The sequence below is a fragment of the Manihot esculenta genome, chromosome 5 (genome assembly GCF_001659605.2).
Source record: "Manihot esculenta cultivar AM560-2 chromosome 5, M.esculenta_v8, whole genome shotgun sequence".
NCBI lineage: Eukaryota > Viridiplantae > Streptophyta > Magnoliopsida > Malpighiales > Euphorbiaceae > Manihot > Manihot esculenta.
The window spans coordinates 29,741,232-29,753,592 of record NC_035165.2 but is presented as its reverse complement, the minus strand read 5'-3'; the positions used below and the strand labels follow the sequence as shown (position 1 = coordinate 29,753,592).

The 12,361-nt window shown below is 32.0% G+C and overlaps 1 protein-coding gene across 2 annotated transcripts; it reads right to left on the bottom strand.

Annotated features, from left to right (window-relative positions):
- Positions 1-2,209: 2,209 nt before the first annotated feature.
- LOC110616283 (QWRF motif-containing protein 2) lies at positions 2,210-8,112 on the bottom strand. Of its 2 annotated transcripts, none has more exons than XM_021758660.2 (7): positions 7,986-8,112; positions 6,482-7,869; positions 3,713-3,832; positions 3,497-3,613; positions 3,323-3,412; positions 2,731-2,838; positions 2,210-2,628 (listed from the first exon to the last, which is right to left on the bottom strand). In XM_021758660.2, the coding sequence occupies exons 1-7, from the start codon at positions 8,011-8,013 to the stop codon at positions 2,554-2,556; spliced, it is 1,926 nt and encodes a 641-aa protein (XP_021614352.1). In that variant the 5' UTR covers positions 8,014-8,112; the 3' UTR covers positions 2,210-2,553. The 2 variants fall into 2 exon arrangements, with proteins under 2 accessions (XP_021614352.1, XP_021614351.1); XM_021758659.2 differs by having other exon boundaries at positions 7,993-8,086.
- Between the last annotated feature and the right edge of the window lie 4,249 nt (positions 8,113-12,361).

Here is a 12,361-nt window from a genome sequence, read left to right as displayed (position 1 = left end):
TTTTCCCTAAAACTAAACCCATATCATCACAAATTATGAAAAGTAATGGAAGCAATTGATTAAAAATTGGGGAATATGCACAAAGAATATGATATTTTCATGGAAGTCATATGAAAATTGACCAATGGTCTCACTGTAACCAAGCAGATGATGGATTTGCGTACTTGGCATGGAATTGCAACAGTGAAGCAGGGTGGGTCCCAAAACTAGACTTTGTAAAGAAAATCTTTTTATAAAAAGAAAAAATGGGTGCGGTGCACGTCAGCCTCCTCCTCCTCCATAGTCCTCCGCCGTTGGAAGTGGGTTCCACGACATCAACACATAAGAAAAATGTCTTTCAAAGATCTAAAAACTTGTGTGAAAAGGACATGATTGAAAGAGTTTAAAGGCGAATTAGTCTTATTATTCCAATCCATTCGAGTCGCCGCGTCTTATGGCATATGCTGTGGAGCCCACATCACCTTCACTGGATCACCATTCTTCTTATACACAGCGACACTTTTCGAAAGGGAAATAAAAGGATCATGTGTTGGGCTGGAAAGGAATCTTCGTTGCATTTGGAATAGAATTCCTTAGCAATCCCTCAAGAGTGGCAATTTGATTGGACCTTCAAACTAATTTAATAGTTGGACTATATTATACCCATTTATCTGGGAAACGATGGTGAGCTGCAGTGACTTTCTAATTATTAGAATCAGATTTCCATTGTATCACTCTAGGTTGGACTCCGTTTAATCTGTGCATTTATTTGATTTAACTCGTAAATACAGCTAATAGCAGATGACAAATAAAGTTATATATATATATATATATATATATATATATATATATATATATATATATATCATGATTATTAATAAAATAAAATTTATTTTTTATGCATGTCTGCATTTTTATCATATAAAAATAAAACATTATTATTTTTATAATATTTATATTTATTTTACATAAAAATTTTATAATTAATAAATGCTAAAAAATAATATGGTCAAAATAAAAAATAAAATCTCATCAACAATTAGATTAAAAAAAAAAACTCTAAAATTAAAGTCGATAAAAAAAAGCAACTGATAGATCACTTATAAGCTATCAGTTATTCTTTTAAGAAGATTATCAAACATTTAAATTGATTATTTAAAAGCTGATCAACTAGCAGGTAGAAAAAAAATGGTAAACCAAACATCCTCTTTATAAATTGTTTGAGAAAAATTTTAAGAAACTGTTATTCTACATAAGCGCATTGTATCATGTAAATTTTCCTTATCAAAAGAGATTAGTAGGTTTGATGTGTCTAGAAGATTGATGGTGAAGCTAAGGAAAGTTGGCGATAGTATAAGAACTCACTTTTAACAATTGCTTATACATAGAGATAGATGTAATTGAAAAGAAGAGAATGTGTTCATACAATTATGCATAATCAATGAATATAAAGCTAGTACTCACATGAGAATAAACTTTACTCAGCCTCAACCAAGATAGATTGCTAGGAGTGGGAGCTGATGGGTTTCTTTTGCCCTATGGCTATGGGGTCCCTTCAAAGCACCTGCCCTTACTCTGTCTCTGACTCCCTGTTACTTATGTAATGTTTCTTTTTATAAAGATCAAACGAAAAAAGAACAGACTGCTTAAAACTTATTTCAGAGCTAAAAAGGAAAACGTTCCTGTGAAGTTGACGGAATAAATACAGTGGAGAGGAAGACGATACCGCAGCAAAGCATAGAGATATTGCACAAAACACTTTGAACAGAAGAAAAAAAACAAAGAACAAGAAAAATGTAAAAAGATGAGTAAGACCATGTAGCCTAGAGGAGGGAGATAAGCGCAACAACTACCCAATACATAAGAATTCTTTTCGGGTATATTTAACACTTCTCTTTAATTATCACTATATTAAATATTTATTACAATTAATTAAAATGTATATAATGAATTCACGAATCTATTATCTATTCAAGTGTACATAATCTTACCCATTTTCATGCTAATTAAAAACAAATTATCTATGATTTCACCACCTAATTCAAGGCAAGACATATATCTTTCATTTAAACATATGGCGTGCATAAAGAGGAATACTGAATTTTGCAATTCACCAATTCAAGATAGATTGATTTCAATCTTTATTTAATGGGGGTAAGCAGGTTGCAGATAAAGACAAACTTTGCCTTGATAAATGCATCGACTCATAAATACAACCATAAAAGTAAAATTGGCACTTGACTGAAAAAAAGGGTGACATTGGCGAGAGAGACCTTCATCAAGAGCTATTGAATAGGAGGGAAATTGGAATATCATTGCAACATATTTACAATCTACACAATCTAATCAGAATATTGAGAATGACAACTCCATGCTATCTATGCATATAATATTATCACCCTTTTTTAGACAACTGGCCAGGTGTGCTATTTTCTGCTTTTACAAGCAACCGACCGATTGATTTTACACTTACCTCTGTTATTACACCTGGCTCCTTGAATCCAATCCGAGGAGAAAAAACAAGATCTGGTTTGATGTTAGCATTTAGGGTTGGCTGTCAAAGTGACATGAGCTTTACACTTTTGTTGTTAGGCTGGAAGGTACACGTTTTAGTTGTATAAAATGCGTTCTAAGGCTACATTGCTTCACCTGACCATAAAGATATTTTTCATTTAACAAAAAAATTGCGTGAGCTATCATGCTTTTGTGCTTCAAGATGCTTTGAAAAAGGAAAACCAAACACAAGAATACCTGCATGGCTGCAATTATTGACAACAGATCCTTGCACTGATCAAGCAAAGCACGCTCCTTTCCAGCTACATTAGCAAGTTCAGCCACCAGAGAGTTTACTTCCCCAACCTATCAATAGTAGATTCTTTTAGACATGTTATTAAATACAAGTACTTCAGTTTTAGTGAGGTAAAGCCCAATGCATGAAAATGTGTACTAATTGATTCCCACAAAAAAAAAAAAGGAGAATAAGACTACATCAGAGATGTACAATTCAAAATCCCTTAAAGAAATGAGTGCATCCCTGTGGGAATAATAATCTTCTATCTCTTGTTACTGCATTTAGCAAAATTTCATTAAGATTAATCACAGGACTCTGGCTTTAAACTCGGACAACACTCATTTGCATGTATACCCACAATTACAGAGTTATTGATTTGGACCAGTCAAAATTATTGTGAGCTTGTTCGAGAGTATTGTCTGAATTTATTCAGTTTGTCCTACTTCAAACAGGTCCCATTGAACATTGCGGCATTTCTAGGTTCTAACTGTTATGATTGGAAAATGAGAAATTATTAGTCCCATTTTATGGCTGGCGTGGAGAAAAGATCACCTTTGATAACAATATGCATATTGAGGATGCCATTGCCTGCATCACATCAACCGCTGAACAGATTGAATCCTTCACATTTTGGATATCTGCCTGTACAAATAGTGAACAAATAAGAAATTATTCCTCCCAATGCCAGTGTGGTCAGAACCAAGTAAAAGTTAAAACGGTTCATACCCTTGCTCCACCAACAACAGGTAGACGAAGGGTGCTAGCTCGCAAAGCTTCAATAGCCCCAGAGAAAGAACGGGAAAAATCCAGGTCTATAAGTGCAAATTCTTCCAAATATATCATCTGCAGTCATCAAATGTTATTATAAAGCCAAAGAGAAAGCAGCAGCACATAACTCTCTTTATGCACAACCATGCATGTACCAAAAATAAGCAATGTTACCTGCCCCTTGAGGATGGAAATTAGCTTCAAATTTTGCTTCAGACATTGTAACTCCATTCTTTTTGCTTTGACAGATTCACGCAGTTTTGAGGTTGTTATGTGTGCATTATACAGGCTCCTCTGATGGCGAGAATAATATTTAAATAAGATAACAGAAGTGTTAACCAAAATAAACAAGCGACAAAGCATTTCAACCATATGACATAAGAAATCACTTGTATTTCCACAAAAGGGCAGCTCTTTGTGCTACTACTATCAGGATTTAAAATTCATGTGCATTGAACACACAAACGGACAGTTCTAGCATTTCAACTATAACACAGGCTCTCACTTCTATCTACAGAAATGGACAGCTCTAGGTATTAATATTATCTCAACATACTTAAATACCTACGCATTGAATGCACTCTGATTTGAACATACTCCAACCTAAAGCTAGACATAATGAAGTAGGAGGTGCTATTTCAACATTTATCTACACACAAGAACCCATTGTTATTTTCATCAAGAAACCATAGTGGAAAACCTTGAAAACATCAGAATAAGAGAAAATTCAAAATCAGTATTCCATATCATCAAATAGTGTAAAAAGAAATATTTCCCACATCCTTATTTCAGAGCAAGACAGTGTTTATCTTGTCAATGATAAGTATCATCAACCAAACCAATTACAGTTAATAAATAATATACAATCGTCAGTTCCATAATCATGTTGAAATTTTCATTAGAGTATATTGATATTAAACACATGACAAAATATTAGCAACTCTTATACAAATAACTAGTCACGCTTCAGGATTTTAGTTCAACTCTAGGATCACATTGATTGACAAAACCCCTACCAAGAAAAAATCTCCTAAGTTACTATCATAGTGTATTCTGGCTGCTAAATTCCTTAATTAGTAAAATAAGAATAAATAACACATCCACATTTCTTCTCCAAGAACATTATTCAAACTAATTTTTCCAGAAGATCCACATAACTTAAATTGTCAAAGGTTGGAGAAGCTAGGAGAAATATAAATCTCTACCACTGTAACAATCAAATGTACATAAAAGTAGAAATGGATAACACTACATATTGTTAGCATCAATCCCAAAATATGACACCTCCGCCCCTATATATGGCAGTATCTGCAATATCATTATTGTATTCATCTGTGTGCCTTCACTGCCTTCCAATCTCAAAATTACTCAATGTAAAATCACTCTTTAGATTTTCCTCGAGTTGGCTGTTTAGAGAATAAACAACATAGACCATAATTTTACACAAGAGCCCCTACGTGATGGATTCTGAAGGTAGCTAGGATGCAACGGTCAAAATTTTCTGCAGTAAACAGCTTATGTAATAGCAATGGCAGTTGCCTGTAAAATACAGGACATAACCGTTGTTAACACTACAAAAGGACAGATTCTTTTTCTACCAGGTCCATACCAATTTGCAGTCACCAGTCTCACTCTTTCTTTAATCTATATCCTTTAAAAACTCCAATCATGTACAATTTTATTTCCCTTAAATTGCATGCAAAGCAGAAATCAATCGAAGGGAGTATATTTAGAGGCAAAAAACTCTCTAACTCAAAGATAAGAGACTCACATCCTCTTAGCACTCTTTAAGGCTAGATCATTATTGCCCACTCTGTTTTGAACTGGTTCTGTTGATTTATTATAAGGGATATAAATCATGGATTCAATGACTTTATTTAATGTAATTATGCCCGTTAGGGAAGTAGTATCAAAGAATTTATAAATTACAGGTCTTAAAAATTAATTTGGACTCCAAACGTCCAATAAAAATGATGATAGCAAAGGATCCATATAACAGACCCCAAACAGTTTGTGATTAAGGCTTAGTAGTTTTTATTGTTATGCTCATTAACTGACTGCATTCTTAATTCTAATAAACTCTCTTAATATGTATTCATTTGAAAAGCATTTTGCAATATAATATACAAACACTGCAATGAGCTATGACACAACTTAAATATGTAATATGATCAATACCACCCGTACCTGACTTGCTCAAAGATATAATTGTCTAAGTCTTTTTCCCCATTTCCTTTCTATTGTAAGGAGCACTCCATCTTTCATGTTAATCATCCTGTCTACAGGCTAGCTAGAAGTTCATTAGTTCATTTTGATCAACCATAAATAAATAAAAATGCCCATCATTGTTTTCATGTTGCTGACACTACTTAATTGCACTTGTACCATGAAAATAGCACAAGAAGTGCATTCTATTGGAGTGTGTCTTCTAGTAGTCATTCATAAACTTGTCCAATTCTTCCGTTTAAGCCAAAAAAGCAACTTCTGCCTTCAGTTAATTACCCCATCAATTGAACAATTTAAGTCAACAGAAAAACGCCAAAACTGAACAAGTCAGAAGGAGTAACGAAAATGTTAAGGCTTGCTTTTATGTTGCTGCCACTACTTATTTGCACTTGTAACATGAAATAGCACAAGAAGTGCATTCTATTGGATTTTGTCATTCAAAAACTTGTTAAATTCTACCTTTTAAGTAACAAAAGAAACTTCTGCCTTCATCAATTGAACTATTCAAGTCAACGAAGAATACCAAAACTGAACAGGTCAAAAGAAGTAATACAATTATTAAGGGTTTCCATAAAATAACACAAAGTTATAAAATGACAAATCATAATTCTACGCATCAGCTGTGATAGGTCAGAAAAGAAGAGGGTTGCAACGGAGAAAATATAAAGAAGTTTGCAGACAACAATGAGCTTTAAGTCCAGCAAGCAATAACCATACCTCTGCATTCAACCTCTGGGCTGACAAGGCAGTATCAGCTCTGGCATTCACAAAACGCCATTGCAACAATCGATTATATAAAATCCTCAACAAATGCACCTCAACTATCCGATGCTCCCCACCCTTGCCTCTCCGAATATCAGCAGCAAAGCTCAAAATTGAAGGTGTATTATTCAAATTGCTTAAATTGCTATTCACCACAGCTCCGGCAGCATTTCTTATCCTTGATGGGCTCACTCCCCGCATTGGTGACAGTGCCCCAATCTTACCAGCCGAAGCAGGCCGTAATGCTCCGCCACGAATAGGAGACGACTGTCCCCTAGCATTCACAACTCCTTTTGGGGATGATACTGGGCTATCAATGAGTTTCTTGGGTGAGGTAAGTTTAGTAGGTTGAGGTGCTTCCAATCCGATGGTCTTGGAGACTGGGGAGCCAGGTTCTGGCTGGCGCCGGAATCTGTTAGTCTCTTGCCAGAAACGCGCAGGTACCATTATTCCACGTGGTCCCCGTTGTGATTGTCCGCTGCCACCAACATTACTTATACCTTCAGAAGTACTCCCAGAGTACACACTCTCGGTATCAGAAACTACAGGAGGATCACACAGTGCGTCGGATCCGTTAGTATCAATGTGCTTCTCTGTATCAAAACTGCTGGAATCAGAGCTCAATCTGCTCTCAACTGAGGACCTATTATCCACCATGGAGCTCTGCAATGCCCTGATAACATTCATGTCCACTCCGGATACAGTTAATCTCTTCCTATCATCAGTGCAATCCAAACTTCCATTCAGCGAATTTGGTTGCCGCAATCTCCCTGGCCACCGCTGGTGCTCTACGGGCCTTGAATTCTCCACCTGATCCGCTCCTCTCACCGGCATTGGCGTCGTTTTCCTCCTCTCTGGCGTACCTTTCCTTGAGGTAATAGGCGATGGAGCAGGTTTGGCTTTACTTACTTGAAGGGAGAATGACTCTCCCTGAAACGAGACAGACAAACTTCTCGTAGAAGTAATCAACATTTTCTGCGCATTAGACAATTCCGCAACAATACCATTCCCCATCCTCAAATCTATAGAACGCGGTGTAGTAGGCCTCCTCCGTTCTGCAGATTGCGACCGTTTGATTGTGGAAGAAGCGGAGGGCATAGGGGTCATCATACCCGTTGGTCGCGGAATCGACGGCGATGAGGAGCGCTTCGCTGTGGAAGAAGAAGAAGAAGACATGTACCGAGAAGTAACTTCGCGAGATTTTGGGCGGCGAGGAGCGAGAGCATTGTCGGGGTCCGATGGTAACAGAGGAGGCCTTGTTAGGTTGTGGTTTTGCGCAGCTGCTGCTGCCGTCGCCGGTGTCTTTTTGGGGTTTATTGTAGGAGAAACCGCAGCCACCATTACTGAAACCAAAATTATAAAACTGCTTCACATATCAAGTGGATTTTGCGAGGAGAAGCAGTAACTTTCTATTGCTTCTTAAAGGAGAAGAGTAATTAACCGGAAAAGTGACCGTTACCGATTACCAGCAACAGAGTGTAGAGCATGGACTGTGGGGGCTCTGTTTAGGCGATATTTGGGAGAGCATAACTGTCGTCTAGGCATTTTTGTTTGGGACCATTTTTTCTTTTTCTTTAAAATCCAAATTAAATAAAATAATTAATAAACACGAGATTGATGACTTTGATTTTACATACACTCGCGGGGGTGACAATTCCTCGACACTCGCGTGCTGAAAAGTGAATTGCAATTAGGAAGCTGACGAGCTGTGATGAGAGGAATACAGGCGAAAGCGAGTATGTAGGTTGATAGTGAAATGCGAGTGGGGAAAATGGTCGAGTTATGTGAATCTTGGGCGATGAGAGACGTTACGCAAACGACACTGCCTTAGAATTCTCCTTTTCAGAAAATAAAAATGAGTAAAGAAAAATATACGCGCTATGCACAGCCGTTTTGATTTTTTCCAAGTCTAATGCTTGACTTTTTCGTTCCCATAAATTAGCTAACCAAATGCCTTCCAAAAATAAATAAACAAAAAGTCGCTGACCAAATTTATCAATTAATTAGTTCATAAATCAAATTTATAAAAAACATTTAATTTTGCTTTTATAAAGGCTTTTTGTACGGTAATTCAATTTGTATAAAATTAAAAAATTAATTTAAAAATAGAAAATATGAATGGAAAGAAGCGAATGGAGAATGGAAAATGCAATCAACAACTAATCAAGTGGATTAGCTTCATTAATAATCAAAGTTTAATCTTCCAATGCTGAAAAGGACTATCACCCTCCTTTGAGTTCTTCTGACTCAACTCTCTCTCTTGATAAAAAATAAATCAACCACCTCCTTACCACCCGGGATCTACGTTAATCATTCTAGTTAACTGTTTTCTTGATGAAAAATATTTTTTTTTACCTTTTTATTAAATTAATTTTGAATTATGAACACACTTTTACTTCTAATAGTAATAAAAAAACAATATAATGGAAATATTAGCACAATCTTCATCACATTATTAATTTAATAATTTTGATTCTATTGGTTAATTAAATAGTAATCAAACAAATAATGAGAATTTCAATTTTATGAATTAAACGAATTTTTAATAAATTTAATAATTAAATAGAAAATTTATGTTCTTAATAATAAATCTCTATTTTTGGAATCCTAATGAAAAGGGCTTGTAGGGAATTAAGTGAAAAATTGTATAATAAATCTTCTCTTATACTCGAGAGTTGGTTAGAAGCTTTAATTTTTTTTTGGAATGAAGGCAGTAGCGGTCGTAGAGCTCATCTCCGATAATATATGAAGAAAAATCTTATATATAACGGTGGAAGATAACTGCCACTAACAACCACGACGTGATTTTTTTTAATTAAAATGTATTTATTATATTAATTATTATTATTTTTAATTGAGTATTAATTATTATATGTATTAATTGATAAAATAAAAAATTTAAATATAAGGGTAAAATTAAATATCTAACCCTTTATTGTAACATCTAAATTTTTAATTAATCAAAACTAATGTTGAAATTTAAAGGAAAATTACCAAAGGGAAAAATAATTTGGAGTATTAAATTTTACTCCATCCAAATCACCCTAAATTATAAACAATTTTGTTTTGGCCATTGGTTGAGCTATAAAATTGTTGCATTGTTTGCTATTGAAGCTGCTCAACATTAATTATCTATAAAATGATTTTGAAAATTAAATACATTTTTTAATTTTGAAACTTTAATTAATTAATTTAAAATCAGAAATTATAAATAGGATTAAAATTCTTAAAAAGAAACTTTATCAAATTAGCCAAGAAAACATTGCTTTACCAACAATACATAAGTGCATAATGACTGAAAAAAAAATATTCTCCCACTTACTTCATGCGATAAGATTTTAATAAATATTTTTAATAAATATGATACATAAAGTCTTATACATATAAAAAAAGGATATTATAATAGTATATACTCATAACGAAATAAAACTCACCATATTTTGAGCCGATCAAATCCTTCATGATATAAAATTACCGTTAGAGTATATATTTCAACAGATATTCATTATGCCTATAAATACGAATATCTTATTTACTAATTCTTACCAATCAGATTATCAGTATAAAAGTAAAACATATACAAAATTTAAGATACACATTTGTACACACTCATTCTAAATTAAAACTGCTTTCTTATATTCAGTCATTTGTGAAAAATTATTCAATCATTTGTGAGAAATTATTAAATTGAGTGTCGGAGTGACTATTCATAAATATAAACTATCTCGATCTCTCTTTTTTATAAATTATTAATCATATTTAAATTTATTTTCCACAACATCACAAATCATATTAATTATAATTATGACTTATAATCTTATTAAAACTTATTTAAATTTGAAATGTCACGGTTTTAAAATCATTTTAATAATGTCAAGATAAAATTCATTAATAAATTGCAAATTATAATATTAAATATGCAGATTTTTCACTTAACCATTTTGGATAATGATATGGAATAACAATAAAATTCTATTTGTTTGGAGAAAATAATTTATATTTGAAAAATATTTTTTATGAAAAATATTTTATGTATAAAATATTTTTTAATTAAATAACTTATTTTTTATTGTTTAATTTTAATTTAAAAAATAAAATTTATTAATAAATTTATGTATGAAGAGGTAGAAAATGACTTTTTCTTTTAACTAAAAAAATATTTTTTATTTATTAAATTTTTCAAGTGTATCAAATACTAAAAAACACAGAAAATATTTTTTAAAAAAATATATTTCGTGAAACATTGGAGATTAAATATTTTTTTTTTCACTTGAATTTTCTTTTATATTTTCTTTGCTTGCATTCTTTAGAAATAATATATATGAGATATAATATCTTATTCATTGTTGTGATTCTATTGCAGTATACTAAAAATTCAAAATTTGAGAACTATTTGTAACTTTCAGCAGGAACCTACTAATTAACCATTAATTCTCATGAACCAAATCCACCTTCAAGCTTAGACAATTTTAGAAAACACAATAAAATAAAATAAAAATTAAATTATCTCAACCACGAACAGTATTCAATTTTTTCTAATTAGTTCATGCAATTTCAAAATACAATACGCTTACAATTCATAATCACAATTATTTAATTTCTATAATATCCAAATCACAACTATTTTTTTATAATTTTTAAAATTAATGATGTGATTGAAAAGTAACTGCATTATAATTGAATAATTTTCAAATAATAAAATATGAACCGGTTGGTATTTATGGATAATTATTTCGACACTCAAATTAATAAACTGATAGAATGAGCGAGCGAATGTAATAGGTTACTTAAAATTTATAATGAGTGTGTAAGAATATATAATTTGATATCGGTATGTATTGGCCTTTATTATGTAAGAAGGTGGAGTTGGTTATAAATCTCTTGAAAATCTATCCGCTAATAGATAAGATATATCGCGATTATAGGTGTAATTGATATTTGTTGGATTATATTCGCTAAGATTACTTCTATGAAACCTAGCTCTGCTCGGGAGAGTGAGTTTTTGTAAAAATTTGAGTGCTACAGTGTTCGGATCTTCCTTTATATGGGTGAGACTGCATATTAATGTATCAGACATTTATTACGTGACCTTATTTTATACTGACAGCTCATAACTTATTTACCCGATTATTATATTGCATCAGCTAATTTTTATGGTAATCTAAACTTTAAAAATATCTAATGATACACTTGAATTTTTTAAAAATATAATTATAAATATATATTTAGAAAACTTAAATTGTTCTTAATTTTATCTCCAATAATTAAAAAAATCTAATAATAATAGTTATACACAATATACAAATTTTAAAATTAAAACTGTTATTATATTTTCTAGCTACATTGAACAAATTTCTCTTTGAATTCATATTGGTTTAAGAAATGCCATACAAGATTCATAGTACACATCAATTGAGATTGTAATGTGATTTTAATTTTACTTTTAAATAATTTAAATGTGTCATAAAATATTTTAAAAATTTAGAGTGCTATAAGATTTTTTTATAAAGTTAATCGATACAAATATATATTATATTTAATTTTAAAATTACAATTATTTATTACAATTCATGAAAATAACTAAAAAATTAACAATTTGAAAGAAAAAAAGACATACTTACGTATTTTTAAAATAGTAGAGGATCTATAAAGTAATTTTTCATTTTTCTTATCAAGTTTTTTTTTTTTTTTTTGTTATTCGGGATTTTAAATCTACGAGCTTAATTAATTGGAATTCACACAAAACGGAAGTAGTAAATCTTGCTGGTAAATAAAGGTACAAATTTAAACATTTCCTTCTAGCTGAGTGTAGAAAAGTTCATTACGCTTTTTTCT